The sequence below is a fragment of the Leptonychotes weddellii genome, chromosome 13 (assembly GCF_054177405.1).
Source record: "Leptonychotes weddellii isolate Sample4059 chromosome 13, ASM5417740v2, whole genome shotgun sequence".
Lineage (NCBI taxonomy): Eukaryota > Metazoa > Chordata > Mammalia > Carnivora > Phocidae > Leptonychotes > Leptonychotes weddellii.
In genome coordinates, this window is record NC_138381.1 from 22,170,356 (window position 1) to 22,185,461 (window position 15,106).

The 15,106-nt window shown below is 51.1% G+C and overlaps 1 protein-coding gene across 1 annotated transcript in view; it reads left to right on the forward strand.

The window, feature by feature from the left end:
* The window catches only part of MYO5B (myosin VB), a 278,618-nt gene that overhangs the window by 163,468 nt on the left and 100,044 nt on the right, over positions 1–15,106 (forward strand). The window contains 4 exon segments of the mRNA XM_081802529.1: positions 3,961–4,042; positions 4,551–4,691; positions 12,382–12,504; positions 13,462–13,545. Coding sequence (XP_081658655.1) covers positions 3,961–4,042; positions 4,551–4,691; positions 12,382–12,504; positions 13,462–13,545 — 430 coding nt within the window.

Consider the following 15,106-nt stretch of genomic DNA (forward strand, 5'->3'; position numbering starts at 1 on the left):
CTTTAATGATATATCTTAAATTTCTTAGGCCCACTGTTTGCCTTCATTTTAATGGATATTTTGTTTTCTTGGTCTCCATCTTCAAAATAGACTTAGTTTTATAGTTCCAATTTAGTTATTCAGAGAAGACTACCTAGCTCCTCTCTGACCAGTATGAAAAGGTTTTGTGGTGAACGGAGGGGGAAAAGTCAGTGACATTTTCCTTCCAGCCTATAAACAGTGGACCAGGTGTGGGCAGCCGAGAAGATCCCTGGACATGTCATCTTCAGTGTAAACACACATGGCTGGCCCCAGTATTGTCAGATCTAGCAGATCCCTGAAGCCATTGGGTTTGCCCTGGAATCTTTGAGTCTCCTGGGGGAGCCTTGTAACTCAGATTGCCCTAAAGTCCATCTCAACCTTCCAGAATCTCTCTGACATAGCTCTTGGGAGTGTGCCTGGAGCCAGACACCCATACATATTCTTAAGGCTCAGATAAAAGTCACAGTTCTCTCTGTCTGTGCTGTCACCCCTATGAGCTCACCCACCATTAAAGTCCTATAACGCACCAAATCTCTGTTCCTTGGGAGGTTGCATATACTGGGTTCCTGTGGTCTTCCTGATAGGTGTTTTGCAGCCCTTGCAGTTCTTGAGACAGTTGACTGATGGGCTGGGAGAGGATTTCCATATGGTCGGCATTTTTCTGTCCCACACCGGGGTTCCTGGCACAAAGAGGAGCAGGGAATTGGAGCACACTGCAAAGTAAAGGGACTTAGGTCCTCCAGAAGAATAACCGTTCTTGGCCTTGGGATGTGAGCAGCACCTAGTACTGTGCCCTACCTGAAGACCAAATCCTGTGTGGGAGCATCTAGGCACAGAGAAGCATAAGAACAGAGTTCAAGGGTATGGCCAGCATCCCCAGATTATTTAGTAAAGAGATCAGAGGGGCTGGCCTCGTGAACAGACCACAGGGTGCCCTTGTGAGGTTTCATGGGCTTCAGGAGAGAAAGTCCTGGACAGGACTTGTCCAACTTTTAATAATCATTCCCTGGCAGCCCCCGCTCTATATCCAACCTACAACCCATATTTTGTCATTTGACCTTTGGTAGAAGGGTAGAGCATGGTCTTGGTAAGAGAGAGGAGACTGAGCTAAGAAGCTGGGTTCCTTTGAGCCATGCTCCAGGGGAAGAGCTGTTTCCCAGCCCGTAAAAGCCTCGCATGGCCTCTGCTCTGGAGCAAGAGGTTTGTGGAGGTTAATAATTAACTCAGAGGGCCTGGTTGACCTCCTTTTATTGCAGTTTCACTTTCCAGCAGACACTACCTTATTTTTAGGGACATTTGTGGCCCTTACCACACCCTGAAATTGGAGCAGAGCCAGAAGGAAATTCTATCCTCTTCGACGTTTCGGGGATAGGAGGCTAGTGAAGGTAGGGGTGATGTTTGTACCACCAGGAATACAGACCTTGGGTCTCAGCATCAAGTCTTACTCTGTTTTGCCTTTCTCCCACCCAAGGATTCTGGTCTAAATATTCTCAACATTGATTGTACAGGAGAAATCCAATTCCCTCTAGTATATAAATTTCTTTGTGACAGTTTAATGTTGTGAACTATAAATTGATCCATTGTGTTTATTTTAAAAAATCATCTCTGGTGATGGGAAGAATTACTACAGATATAATCCTACTGTAGAGAAGTTGCCCTATCTCCCTGGCTGTGCCTTTCTGAGGTCTGTTATCTTTTAGACAGTGTCCAAGCTCCCCAGACCCCTCATTCATCTCTGGCCCTTCAGACAGGACAGTAATTACACTAGATGGCAGAGGAATTGTTACCAGATCCTATCTTAGAAATAGGGAAATTGTGAGCTAATTTTAGGCCATCTCAAATTAATAAGAATGTTCTTGGTGGAGTGCTACCAACATAAACCTTTAAGAAATGACAAGTGGGAGATTCTCGAATCCTTTATCTGTGGAGCTCAGTCCAAGCCCTGCGCGAACACCCGATCGCTATTATCTGGCCAATTGCTAGGGTGACTCTTTTATCTTTCCTGTAGGTTTTATTAAACTTCCTCTGGGGGTTTGCTCGTGTCAGCAACCTGTGTTGGGGTGCGATGGGGGTGGGGGAGGAAGTGAGGTTCTAAGTGACAAAACTCCATGTCTAGGGCCATCACCTGGACTGAGGGGGCCCCCAGTGCAGCAGGACAGCCGGCACAGTGCCCTCTCTTGCATGGCCTGGAGCGCAGCTCCTACCTGGACATTGCATCTGTGATCTTCTTTTATTAACTTACAATTATTTCTCCTATGTGGGTATGACCAAAGGCTGTTTTTTAATATGGTCGTCTCCAAACAGTTGACTCCTTTGATCTCAAAATGACTCTCCACTTCTCCATGCCTCATACCTTGGCGGGGGAGGTGGGCGCGAGAGGTGCGAGAAGCCTGATGTTTTCTGGGCACTGACATGGCCCTGTTGGCTGGCTGGTGCATTTATTCTCTATTGGCTGCTGCCTCTCCAATACCACCAGCCTGCAGCGCCGACATTTCTATCTAGGAGTGGTAATTAGGGAGTACAATCTATTGGGGAAGACTGGCATAATTTCACATGAGATTGAGAAAATTCATTTGCCTATGCTGAAGAATGAGGGGGTAAAACTTAAGCTTATGGGGAGGTTGAAGCCTGTGCCCCCCACCCCCCCACCCCCCCAGGTGCCTTGTTGATGCTCCTGCTCCTGGGAAGAATCCTGTCCACTGCCCTTCCCTGATCTTTTTCTCCTTTACTTAGTGAAATTTTTCTTAAGAGTGTGGCCCTCAGAAATCACAGTCTGGTTCACATTTCGGCTCTTCTGCATACTGACTCTTATTTGGAACAGATTATTCAGTCTCCTGATGCCTTAGTCTCTCCCACTTGTAGAATGACATTGTTGTGGCACTGAGTGAGTGAGGGTTCCTGAAGCTTCTGGGGGCTGAGCTCTCAGTAGGTGCTCATTCCAACAGTGGTGTGAATGAGGAGAAGCCTCCTCTTCCTCCTGCACTTCTGCCCCTCCACTGCCTCGGCCTGATGACTCTGCCCAGTGTACAAAATGGCCCCACTCATTTGTAGCTAACGCCGCTGATCCTGCTAGACTGTTCTGGCTTGGCGAGCTTTACCACGTCTGTCCGGCTGTGGGAGTGAATCTCGCCTCCGTGCCCCATTGGTCGCTTGAAGCCCTCTCATTTTTCCCTCCCTTAGTGTCTTTGGATCCTTTTTCATTACTCAGTCACCACCAGCTGAAGTCACGCCCCGATTGGGTCTTCTGGGATCATTACTGCAGTAATAATTGCCTTCCTGACTTCCTGCCTTGGGTCTTGTACACCTTACCCCAAATCAGTTCTCCCCACCTCCTGCCAGTTTCTAAGCTGCACATCTGATGGTCGTCGAATTGTGTGTAAACTCGAACTTCATGAAGATGAATTCAAAAACCAAAACCTCCTTAACCAATACTAGGACAACCAGACACACTTGCGTGCATTGGGAGGCTGGGGCGGGTGTGGGGTGATAACATGAATTAGTTCCACCTTTCTGGAAGTTAATTTCCTTCTACCTTTTAAGAAACCATATTCTGACACGGTGATTCTGCTAGGATGATAGCGTCCCACAGAAAGAATCGGGAGTTCAAAGATGTATATACAACATTTGCTAGCATTGATAGCAGCTAAAAATCCGGAAAAGAACCAAAATGTCCTATAATAGGGGATTGGTTAAATAGCGAGTCATTTGTGTTGGTTGGGGGGACACTGCCAGCCCATGAGGGGCCTTTGTGTGAATTGGGAGAAGGCACCCCCTCAGGGCAGAATGCCCCCCTCCCAGGCTTGTGTGAGGGACTTCTGTGCTGGAGTTGAGGGTGGAGCTGGATGGGGGCGGAGAGGAGATGAGAGTGGCCTTGTTGGAAGTTCCAGTGATTCCTTCGGTAAGACGAATGCCCCTTTGTCCTCCCTTTCCATTCGGCAGGTTTGAGACCTTTGAGGTCAACAGCTTTGAGCAGTTCTGTATCAACTATGCCAACGAGAAGCTGCAGCAGCAATTCAACTCGGTAGGCTCGGCTCCTGGACCTGGGGTGTAGGGGTGGGGATACATCTTGCCCTGGGAGCAACAGCCTGGGGCACTTCTCTTCCACCCAGTGTCAGCGGGCGCTAGCTCCGCCCCAACCTTCTCTTAGTGTCTTGGTGGTGCCCCAGCTTTGGGAAGGCAGTCCCTGCTGCTCGGGAGGAAGTCTGGATGGGGCAGCTGGGTTGAGAGGGTAAATGATCCTCCCCTTGGTTTTGACTCCCATGCCTCCTGATCCTGGGCTTCTGGGGTATTTGCCGAACTGCAAGCCAGTTGATTACTAGAGTATTCTAGAGAAGGGCTCACATGGAAATGGGGGTCACCGAACCTAGCTCCTTTTCTGCAGTCACAACTGTGACTTAGTGCCCAAACCTTTTCTGATGGGTATACACCCTTCTCTGGGACTCCAAGCTCATGTGGTTGAAGCTCAGGGGAGATGAACGTCGGGATGTGCCTGCAGTTCACTGACCTTGACCTTTCGCTTCTTACCGTAGCATGTATTCAAACTAGAGCAAGAAGAATATATGAAGGAGCAGATCCCCTGGACCTTGATTGATTTTTATGATAATCAACCTTGTATTGACCTCATAGAAGCAAAGCTGGGCATCTTGGACTTGTTGGATGAAGAGTGTAAGGTAAAACTGATGATGCACTCGTCGTATTAGTTCAGTTCCAGGGTTGGGGGAGGTGCCGGGGACAGCTGCGTGCTGCAAGGGAGCATGGGAGGTCTCAGAGCTGGGATTGCATGTGCAGTTAGCCCACCTTTAGCGTGCGGAGAGAAACTTTGGTGTCCATTCTACATGCTAGAAGGTAGCTGTGTTGATGAATGTGTACTTCTCTTGGCAGAGAATGGATGGTATGGATTGACACAATAGAACGGTGGTGTGGATTTGGTGCCCCAGATATCCTAGGTACTGAGAGAAAGACCCCAACTTCTAGACAGGCATCCCCAGAGAGTGAAGATCAAGAGCCCAGGGGCATGTTTGTCATGCCAGATGCATTATGAGTGATAGAGCGGCAAGCTTGGTGGCAGATGAGGTCCATAGGTTCCCCCCATCTAGGTTTTTGTGGATTCTACTTTGTAGGACAGGAATGTCCTGAATGGCCAGCATGGGGAGAGCCAGGCAGCCTTGGAAATGTGGGGCAGGAGGATCTGGGTTTTATTTTAAGATCTGTATACTTGAGAGAGAGAGCATGAGTGGGCGGGGGGGGGGGGGGTAAGGGGCAGAGGGAGGGAGAGAAGCAGGCTCCCGACTGAGCAGGGAGCCCAATCAATCGGGGCTCGATCCCAGGGCCCCGAGACCACGACCTGAGCCAAAGGCAGACGCCTGACTGACTGAGCCACCCAGGTGCCCCGAGGATCTGGGTTTTATTGATCACCTAACTTCTTTGGCCTTCCATTTCCTGCTCTATGAATTAGTAGGGGTTGGATCCGATGATCTTCAGCATTTCACCCAGTTTGCTGGTTGCTGATAAGAGGGTACATTCCTCCAGCAGTGGAAACTCACATCGAAACATGTATAAACCACACGATTCTGGGTATTGCAAGGAAAAAACCCAGTTGCTCTTATTTTCTGGCCTCCCACATCTTGCCTGTGAAGGGCTGAGTGAGGCTTGATGGTTTGGAGAAGGAGGTGCCTCCCTTCTCGGAGGTTACTCCTATTTCATTGTCTTTGACAGCGGAAAGGAATGGTTAATGGAACAGTAGAAGAGGGAGTGAAATATGCTGAAATCCACAGTTTTTAGCATTGCTTTAGAGCTGTGGGCTTTGTCCTGAGTCAGCTCCGGGCAGGGCTCATTCCTCAGTGTGGCAGGCGTGTGCCTAGGCATGCTCAGCTTGTTGAGGTAGCAGTAAAGCTGATAGGACACTGGTCGCTGCATTGAGCACAGCTGGCTAAATGACCGAAATCATGGCCCCAACTCTTGAGTGTTGTTCCCCTCCCCGTGCCCTGTGGTCCCCACTCACTCACTCTCTGGGTTCAGCGTCCACTGCCAACAGCCCGCTTTGATGCTCAGCGGGGCCCTGCTCCCCTCCTCCAGTGTCATGCGTGCTCCTATCGGCAACCTTCTCCTCCCACCCCACACCCCAGCCCCAAAAGCACCACCGTGTCCTGTGTCCACCCCGGGCCCTGGCTCCAGGACTCCAGCTCCTCAGTCCCCTCACCAGGGGTGAAGCTTAAGACCCGATGAGGCTCTGAGGAGGCACACGAAGTAGGTGGTTTATCTTGCACTGCTCTACCTTAGCTCTTCTAAGCGCTGTCACATAAAGCCCCGGGGCACGGTCTCCCCTTCCTTGTGTACACACACCTCTTAGAAAAATGCCTAATGCTTCGGGATGATGGATTCTGTGAATCAAGCAGCTGCCTAATTGATTTCCAGTGATTTATCCTGCCTTTAGCAGACAATCAAGGACCACGTGGGGTGGGTTTGCTTTGGCTTATGGTTTGAGGATCTGAGGGGTGCCACTGCCCAAGGGAACAGGTCCCAGGAATGTCAAGTCAGAGTGGTAGGAACACAGGTGCAGGGAGGTCAGACTGCTGTCCTGAGGGTGGGAGGCAAGCCAGCCAGGGGAAACCGGAGTCCTACAGGCTTGGGAGCCGGTGCTTCCCAGGGTGGTGGGAGATCCTCAGCGGGAAAGTGGAGTGGTGGGCAACGCGAGCACCTCATTAAGGAGGACTACAAAACCCCAGTGTGGAGCCTTTTCCTCCCAGAGCTAAGTGCTCTGGGAGTTGAGAGTGATTCAGTGTGATGTGATACGGCGGCTCGGAGCAGATAGAGGGTGAACCAACAGGAGGCGGGACCTTTGTCAGACCTCATGGCCTTCTACGCCTTAAAAGGGTGTGTTTTCCTGTAGGGAGATCCTACTGCAATGAGCCCAACGCTACAAAATAGGGAAGCCTGCTGCACCCTTTGGAAGCGCCCTGGCTCTGAGCCTGAGCGGGGGAGGGGGTCCCCCGGAGTTGGCCATACCTAGGCGACGTGGTGGCCCTCAGGACTGTCCTGTGGGACTGCAGCGCTGCCGCAGACGGAGTTCCTTTCCTCCGCTGCGGCTCAGGCGCATGCTGCAGAATGAGAACGAAGAATGGGGACTGCACCGTGAAGAATTGGGTTCTGTGACCCCCATGTGACGGGACACAAAGCCACGTGAAGGATAGATTCGTGCTATAAAAGCAGCCACTGGGAAAGTCACTTTTCCTGGAGAAGACACACAGCGGCAGGCAGAGCCAGTGAGCTGGGATTTAAATTAGAAATATGGAGGCAGGGTGGCCCCGGAGCCTGTGATGGGTGCCTGCAGCTGCAGCAGTACTCACGGAGCAGGAGTTAAACCACCCAGGGCTCCTTCAGGTGGAAAAGCCTTTTTATAGTCCTGGATCTGTAGTCAGCCCCCGTCCACGCCACAAACCCACAGCCGCTCCGTCAGTAACCAAGGGGGCAGGACACAGGGTGTTTGCTTACAGGAAATGTTTATTTCCAGGCTGCTCTTCACCTCTCCCGTCCCCCGTGCTCTCTAAGGCTGCTGCACGACGTACCCCACATTCAGACCGGGTGTTCTCTGCCCTCGCTCTCGGAGGAAACCACGAGTTAGGGCTGATGGGACAGGAGAGGTCAGCGCGTGGTTCCTCGGAAGTGACAGGTTGGCATCAGCAGGGATTTTCTGAAAGCGATACCGTGGCCCCTGGAAGCAATGCTTGCGAGTAGCACTACAGACGCTCTCAGTTTGGGGAGTGGGTGTTGGGGACCCACAGGGCAATCCCGAGGCAGGAGGCAGGCTCTGCCCTGGGTGAGTAGGATTCCTTTGCCTTAGGGAGCTGGCCTGAAGAGCCAGCAGCGGGGGCCGACCTTCTGCACCTCGCTGTTGAGGCAGCGGAGGGGCAGGATCCGGAAGGCCCTTCGGCTTCCTCGCCTGGGTCCAGCCCGCTCGCAGGAGACTTTACTCGGTATTAAGCTCAAGGGTTCATGGTCCGTTGCCCCGGAGGTCTCCTTGTCCTGTGTGCTTGTGAACAGGTTGAAACCGGGGAGCGAGGGAGGTGAAGGGGCCTTCACACCTCTGCTCGTGCCCCTGCCCGGCAAACCCCGCGTTCCTGGGTGACGGCCTGGGTCCCTGCCCTTCACGCAGCGCACCTCGAGGGCTCAGGCAAGTGCTGCAGCCATCCCCACGGTGACAGAGTGGGAACGCTCAGGACCAGGTGACTGAGGAGAAAGTGTTGTGGGGAGAAGCCTCCCCTAAAGGGCCGTTGAAGCAGAGAGGTTGGAAGTGGGGGTGCCGTTCTGCGCAACGGGAGTGTCACACCGAGAGAACTTGAAGTGGCCCGGACTGTCCAGACCCCGTGGTGGTGGCAGGTGAAGCTGGTAAAGCAAGAACCATCAGAATGGGAGGCTCTGTCCAGAGAGGGCGTTTGGACTTGATTCTGAAGGCTCCGGGGACTCGGGGCTGGGAGGCAGGGACAGGTGTGATCGGGTGTGAATAATTTCTCATGGACGTCGCCGACTGCCATGTGGAAGCGAGGTAGAGAAGAGAGATGGAGAGAGGCTTCCTCATGTGGTCCAGGCAGGGAAGACAAAGGGTTGCTGGGAGGTGCACAGGGGCTCCGGGGGGCCCCCGCCTTTGGCAGCAAGCCTGTGGGTCAGAGAATTTGGTCGGGGAGCTGTCTGGGCAGCAGCCTAGCTTCTGCGACTTAGCGGGGAGATGAGGTGAGGTAGCAGAGGTGGTAGGTTTGACCCCCTCCCCCATGGCAGGCATGACTGTGACAGGAGGCTGGTGAAAGGAAAGGCAGGTGGACGTGGCCACAGGAGGCAGGGGTGAGTGCACAGGCCCCAGGTGGGGAGAAGTGTAAGGAGGAGGGTCTGGCAGCTGTGGATGCTCGGGAGTTTCTGGATGTAAAGCAGGCCTCGGATTTCCCGCTTGGTTGGCACCCTCGAGGGAATGCGTCCTGTGCAAGAAGGGGCGGCTTGGACACTGGGAGAGAGTGAGGCCAGGAGGGGAATGATTGTCCTGTCAACAGGGAAGCTCAGAGACCAGCCCTGGAGAGAGGGGAGTCGTTGAGGCCAGCTCCCTGCTTAGATCTGGGCAGTGTCCTCATCCACAGAGATGCCCGCTCACGGTGAAACGTGATGGCATTTTTTTTTGGCAGTAATACTGAATGATACTAAATGACCAGCAGGACTTGATGAAGGAGAGAGGAGTTGACATGTGGTCTCAGACACCCAGGTGTGAGGACGGACCCACGGGTAGTTGGGTTGGTCTGGAATTGGTGTTTTGCTGAGCGCACAGAGGGGCGTTTTGTGAGGGTGGAAAAGTAAAATCCTGGAACAGGCATTGGGGGTGGCAGCCAGGAGCGAAGGAAGGAGTCTGAGAGGGCACCGTCTCTGCCCCTGGTGCCACCGAGCCCCTGAGCCCCTGGGCTTATAATGCAGGCTGTTGGGGGAGAGGGGCTTGGGGAGCCTGAGGACTCGCCTTCTTCCTTATTTTAATTTTATAATTTCAATAACAAAGAGTAAAATCAGGCATTAATGCGTTTTAACAGCTTTATTGCGATGCAATTAACATACCATAAAATTCACTCATTGAAAATCTACAATCGCTGGTTAGCAGTCTGTTCACAGTCGCGCCACAATAGCTGAACCCATTAGCAGTCACTCTCCCCTGCCCCTGCACTCACTCCCCACCCCCTACCTGCAGAGCCCCTCCCCCACAGTTACTCCCCCTCTCCCCACCACCCTAGGCAGCCTCTCTTTTTGCTGTCTTTAAAGATTGGCCTATTCTGGGCATTTCATATGCATTCAAACCTGCGCTTTTTGATTCAACCAGTGGCCAACGCTGCAGGTCGGGGGAACTGAGTCTCTGAGGGATAGTCCCCACGTAGATGAGGACAGAGCTAGGATCCAGGCTCCTCTTCATGTTATTTTGAGAAGAGAGGAAGGCCACGTGTAGTATTTTTTAAAGGATTTGATTCAGCACATTCCAGAGCTACTGATACCACAACCCAGATTTTATCAAAATACAAGATTTGCTTTCTTCTTCCTATGCTTGGTTCGAATCTTTTTTGGAGATAAGTGCCTTCCATCTAACCCCATCTTCGTGGCTGCTTTTAAACCTCTTGTCAGGCAGGAAAGCACAGTAGCAGGGAGCATATGCTCCAGGAGCCAACCTGGCCCAGTTTGAACCCCAGCTCTGCTGCTTCCCAACTGTGTGACCTTGGGCAAGTTACCGAACCTCTCTGTGTCCATTTCTTCATCAGTAAAACTGTATAAACATAGTGCCTAGCTGATAGGATTCTTGTGAGGATTAAATGAGTCTATATATCTAAAATTATGGAAAACTGACCAATAATAAGTGCCATGGGCATTCGCTGTTAATATTATCTGAGAATCTTAATTGTTAATTCCTACTGGCCCTTACTTTCCATTGAGCCTCAAAGAAGGCTGAGGGTGGTGGTTAAGAAACAATGCCCTTGTCAGGAAATATGGGTACATGTCGTTTTCCTGCTTTGGTCACTGATTCATGCCAGGCTGAATTAGGGAAGATGTAGGATTACGAAGTCTACTAACAGAAGTCCAGTTTCTCATTGTCAGGACAAGATGATTTTGGAAGCTGGCAAGTGTGTTGACCTAAGTGAGTCTTGTCTTCACATCCTACCTTTCCTGTTCTGTCTGCCCCGGTTCTGCCGGGTTCCTGTCCTTTGGCCTCAACTCCAACAGCCCTACGCGGCTGATCCTTTCCTTCCCCTGTACCTGCCGTTTCTAAACACAGAATGCTTGAAGACCAAAGAAAACAGTGTACATAAGAGTGCTGAGAATCCAGTGTATTTTGTCTGCTCGACACAATTAATAGCCTCTGTCAAGAAAAAGTTTTCTTTTCTTGAATTACCTACAGCACTTAGCACTGGGTATTCAATAATGGTCACACTAAATTGAATATGGAGAAAAATCTGGTTTGCTTACTTAGAAATTTGTTCTTAAGTGTGTAGGCATTTTTCTTATGCCACAGATTTTGTTGGTTTACTAAACAAAACCCTTTTTACATGGCTGTTGTAAGGGTCACCTTCAACCCTGCCTCGTCCAAATGTACAATATAAAGTAATAAAGGGCAGGCCCAGTTGTGAGGCATAACTGAGGAACGGCTGTGTGCAGTGGTCTTCAAGGATGACAGCGGAGGGCACACCTCCCCCCTGGAGGAGGACCATCATCCTGGACAATTTGAACGGTGGTTACAGTGACTCTGTGTTGTATTTTCAACAAAGTAAGTTGCTGCTTCACTTTTGAAGCCAGCTCTGAAGGTACTGAAAGGGGCTGCCCTTCAGAATGCTTAATGCAGTGAAACTTTTTTTTTTTTTAAGATTTTTTTATTTATTCATTTGAGACACAGAGATACAGAAAGAGAGAGAGAGCATGAGCAGGGAGAGAGGCAGAGGGAGAGGGAGAAGCAGGCTCCCTGCTGAGCAGGGAGCCCAATGCGGGGCTCGATCCCAGGATGCTGGGATCATGACCTGAGCCGAAGGCAGACGCTTAACCATCTGAGCCACCCAGGCGCCCCAATGCAGTGAAACTTTTAAATTTAAACTTGGGGAGGGCAGAGAAAGTACTGCATAGCTCATTCACTAGGTCCTTAATACCCAGTGTGTGCCCAGAACCCAATTCCAAGTTCCTTGAAGGGCAGGTAAAATAAATAAATAAATAAATAAAGCCCTCAAAATTCCTTGAGCCCAATGAGCTTACACTTTGTAGCAATGAAGCAATACACAAAACCCAATGATGGACTGTATTAGTGCATATGTTGTAAGAGCTTAATTGTGAGGAATTCCAAGTGAGATCAAGAGTTGCCAGGAAAGCCTTCAGAGAAGAGGGCAGACTTGAGCTGAGCCTGGACAGTGGTGTTTCGATGAGCACAGAGGGTGGGCTTTCCTGCTGCGGGCATTGGGCTGAGTGAGCAGGAGCGTGGAGCTAGTGATGGGCATGGCAGTCATGATGCTGAAGTCACGGGCCCACCTGGAGGGAAGACACATTTTCAGATTCCTTCTGACGCAGCTCCTGTGACCTTGGGCTCCAAACTGATGCTCCTCTAACCCTATCAGCCTCTGTCAACCAGAAGATTCTTTGAGGCTCAGCGCATTCCTAGGGACACCACTGGAGCCAGCCCACCCAGCGGGGTTGAGAGTAGGCTGTGCGGGATCCAAAGCGTTTGTGGCCAAATCTTGTTTTCCTTGTCCAGCTAGGGTCCAGCCCCGTGAGTTCGACTTACTGGTGGACTCCATCTCCCTCTGCCATGGCTCTCTGCTTGCTTTTTCCTCTTCACAGAGCACTCTGTCCTCTTACGTGTTTCTGCAGGTTCCCAAAGGAACTGACCAGAATTGGGCTCAGAAGCTCTATGATCGGCACTCTGGCAGCCAACACTTCCAGAAACCCCGCATGTCCAACACGGCCTTCATTGTCGTCCACTTTGCTGATAAGGTGAGTCTCTCCGTGGGCTTGGGTGCTCTGTGAGCCCCACCCTACAGAGATTCAGGGCTAAGAGGGAGTGGTCTCTCTTGAATTCAAGTGGCCTGAAAGTCTCTTAGGGTCTTTGTCTACCCTCTCTTTCCCTCCCACATGCCCTCTGTGATACATCAAACTGTCACTACGTTGGCAGAGCCCCAGGTGGTGGGAAGGGGGGCTACAGCTCCCCAATCATGTGCTCGACAAATATTTATTGAGGGTCTCCTGGGAGGACAGGAGCACGTAAAACAGTTGTGAGTCTACCCCGGAGAGAGAAAACAAGCATGAGAACAGGATGGCGCTCTTCTTTGGGTGACTCCTTTCCTGGGACCTGGTGAACACAGAATTTTCCTGCATGGATTTCTCTTCTGTTTGCCTTAGCCCATGCTTTCCAGATTTTAATCTGCACATAAATCACCTGGGGTCTCCTTAAAATGCAGACTCCAGGGGCACCTGGGTGGCTCAGTCCGTTAAGCATCTGACTCTTGCTTTCAGCTCAGGTCATGATCTCAGGGCTGTGAGATCAAGCCCCGAGTCTGGCTCCGTCCTCAGTGTGGAGTCTGAGATTTTTCTCTCTCCCTCTCCCTATGCACACAAGCTCACGTGCGCACTCTCTCAAATTAAAATCTTCAAAAACAAAATTTGATAGCCTTTTCAGCACCCAAAGGAGGCCTTAGGTCATCTTACGGGAACCCCTTTTTTAAAATAATGTTTTTCCACAAAATGAATACTCAATTTCCTCTATATAAATCCTGATCACATCTTGGGTTTGCGTTCTAAATGGGGAATCTGTGGGTTTCCCAGCTACTCACCACTCGTCAGAAAACACTGTATGGATGAGATGAAAGGACTCAGGTGCTCAGGTAGCTGTGGAAGGCGCCTGGGCAGGTTGAAGCACTTGACTCCTGTTTTTGTTTCCCTCTGGGGCCCCAGGTGGAGTACCTTTCAGATGGTTTTCTGGAGAAAAACAGAGACACGGTGTATGAAGAGCAGATCAACATCCTGAAGGCCAGCAAGGTAAAGGGCATCAGGGGTGGGGTGTTAGAGCACAAACGTCCACAGCAGGACCCAGCAGCCCTGGGTGTGGGTGGCGTCGGTCCCACCCCGGAGCGTGGGGGAAGGCAGAGATGCCAGGCAGGGCGAATGTGAAGGGGCTTGTACGTTATTTCCATCTGAAAACATTTGAGGATGGCCCCGTGGGGGAAAGAAAGCAGGAGATGGTGAAGGACAGGGGCAACTGGGGAAGATACCAGTTAATAGAATGACATTGTGAGGGGTGGGGGCACGAGAAAGGTGACTGTCAGGAGTGGGGACAGCAGTGAGTGTAGCAAGGAAAACGTTACTGGCAGTCATTTGTCGTCCTCTCTTACCTGCAGGTGGTAGGATTACTTGGATGCCCTCAAATCCTGGCATCTGTACATTTCATTTCTGTGTAGCACCTACAGAACCTCCCTATAAGCAAAAAGTTCAGTGGAACAGAGGGTAGGATTTGAGGGACACTTAATAGTGTCCAAAATAGATTTATCTCCAGAATTTATTTCCTTCTCATGAGCATAATAGAAAGATTGTGTCCATTCTACAGGCAGAGGAAACAAGGCACCAATTCAGTAAACAAACAGTAAGCGCCTGTGTTGTGGGCATTGGCCCAGACACAGCCAGCAGCAGGCAAAGGTCGGTAAGACCCCTTCTGCCCTGTAGGCGCTTACAGCCTAGTGGGCTGTCCGTGGCAGGTCTTCACACGGTTGCTGGAATGAGGGGAGGCCTGGGGAGAGGGCCCGGTTGGGGGGGTTGGGTCTGGGCACCATGGTTCCCGAGGGCCGACACACCGATGCTCGTGCTTCTGCCGGCGGCAGCCCTTCCAAGAAAACCCCGAAAGGGACTCTCCGGGATTTGCGAGGCTTTCTCCCAGACCTCCTGCTCCCGAACTGGCTGCAGGGGCCTGATAACACTAGAAATTGCAGATTGATGGCTCTTGGTGATAAGCTTCAGATGAATGTAATAGGGCAAGATGCCGGAATGGAGAAAATACACCCGGCACAATGGACCGAAGGACAGAAGGGCGAGTACAGCCCGTTAAATCCCATGGCCCCAGGCGATGGGTTTAGGGCGGCTTTGAGTCAGTACCAGCATATGGGCGGCTCAGGGTCCTCTCAGGAGATCTGCAACACCTGGGAATGAGGCGCCCTGGAGGGAAATCTGGGTAAATGTGAGTATCACTTTGGGATTCAGCACAAGGTTAACCCCTCAGCTTGCCAAGTCTGTGGCACTGTCATTCATGGTGGGTCATAGGACTTTTTGCATTCTTCAAAAGGGGAGGTGGGGAGAGAGGAAGTGGATGGCCGAGCTCTTGGAGCACATTGCCTCGTTGTTTCTTAGATGCTTAGAGCCTTGTGGCCTCCTCTGTGAGTGACACAGTGGCCTCAGAGGCTGAGAAACTTCACTGTCTTGTTCTAAGTTCCTCTTTTCAGGTAAGAGCACAAGGGAGGGGTGGGTGAGGGAGAGAGTGTCTGGTTCTGCCGGTGTATTGATTTTTGTTTTGAGTGTCTCTCAGGAATCTTAAAAAGTAAAAGAGGAATCT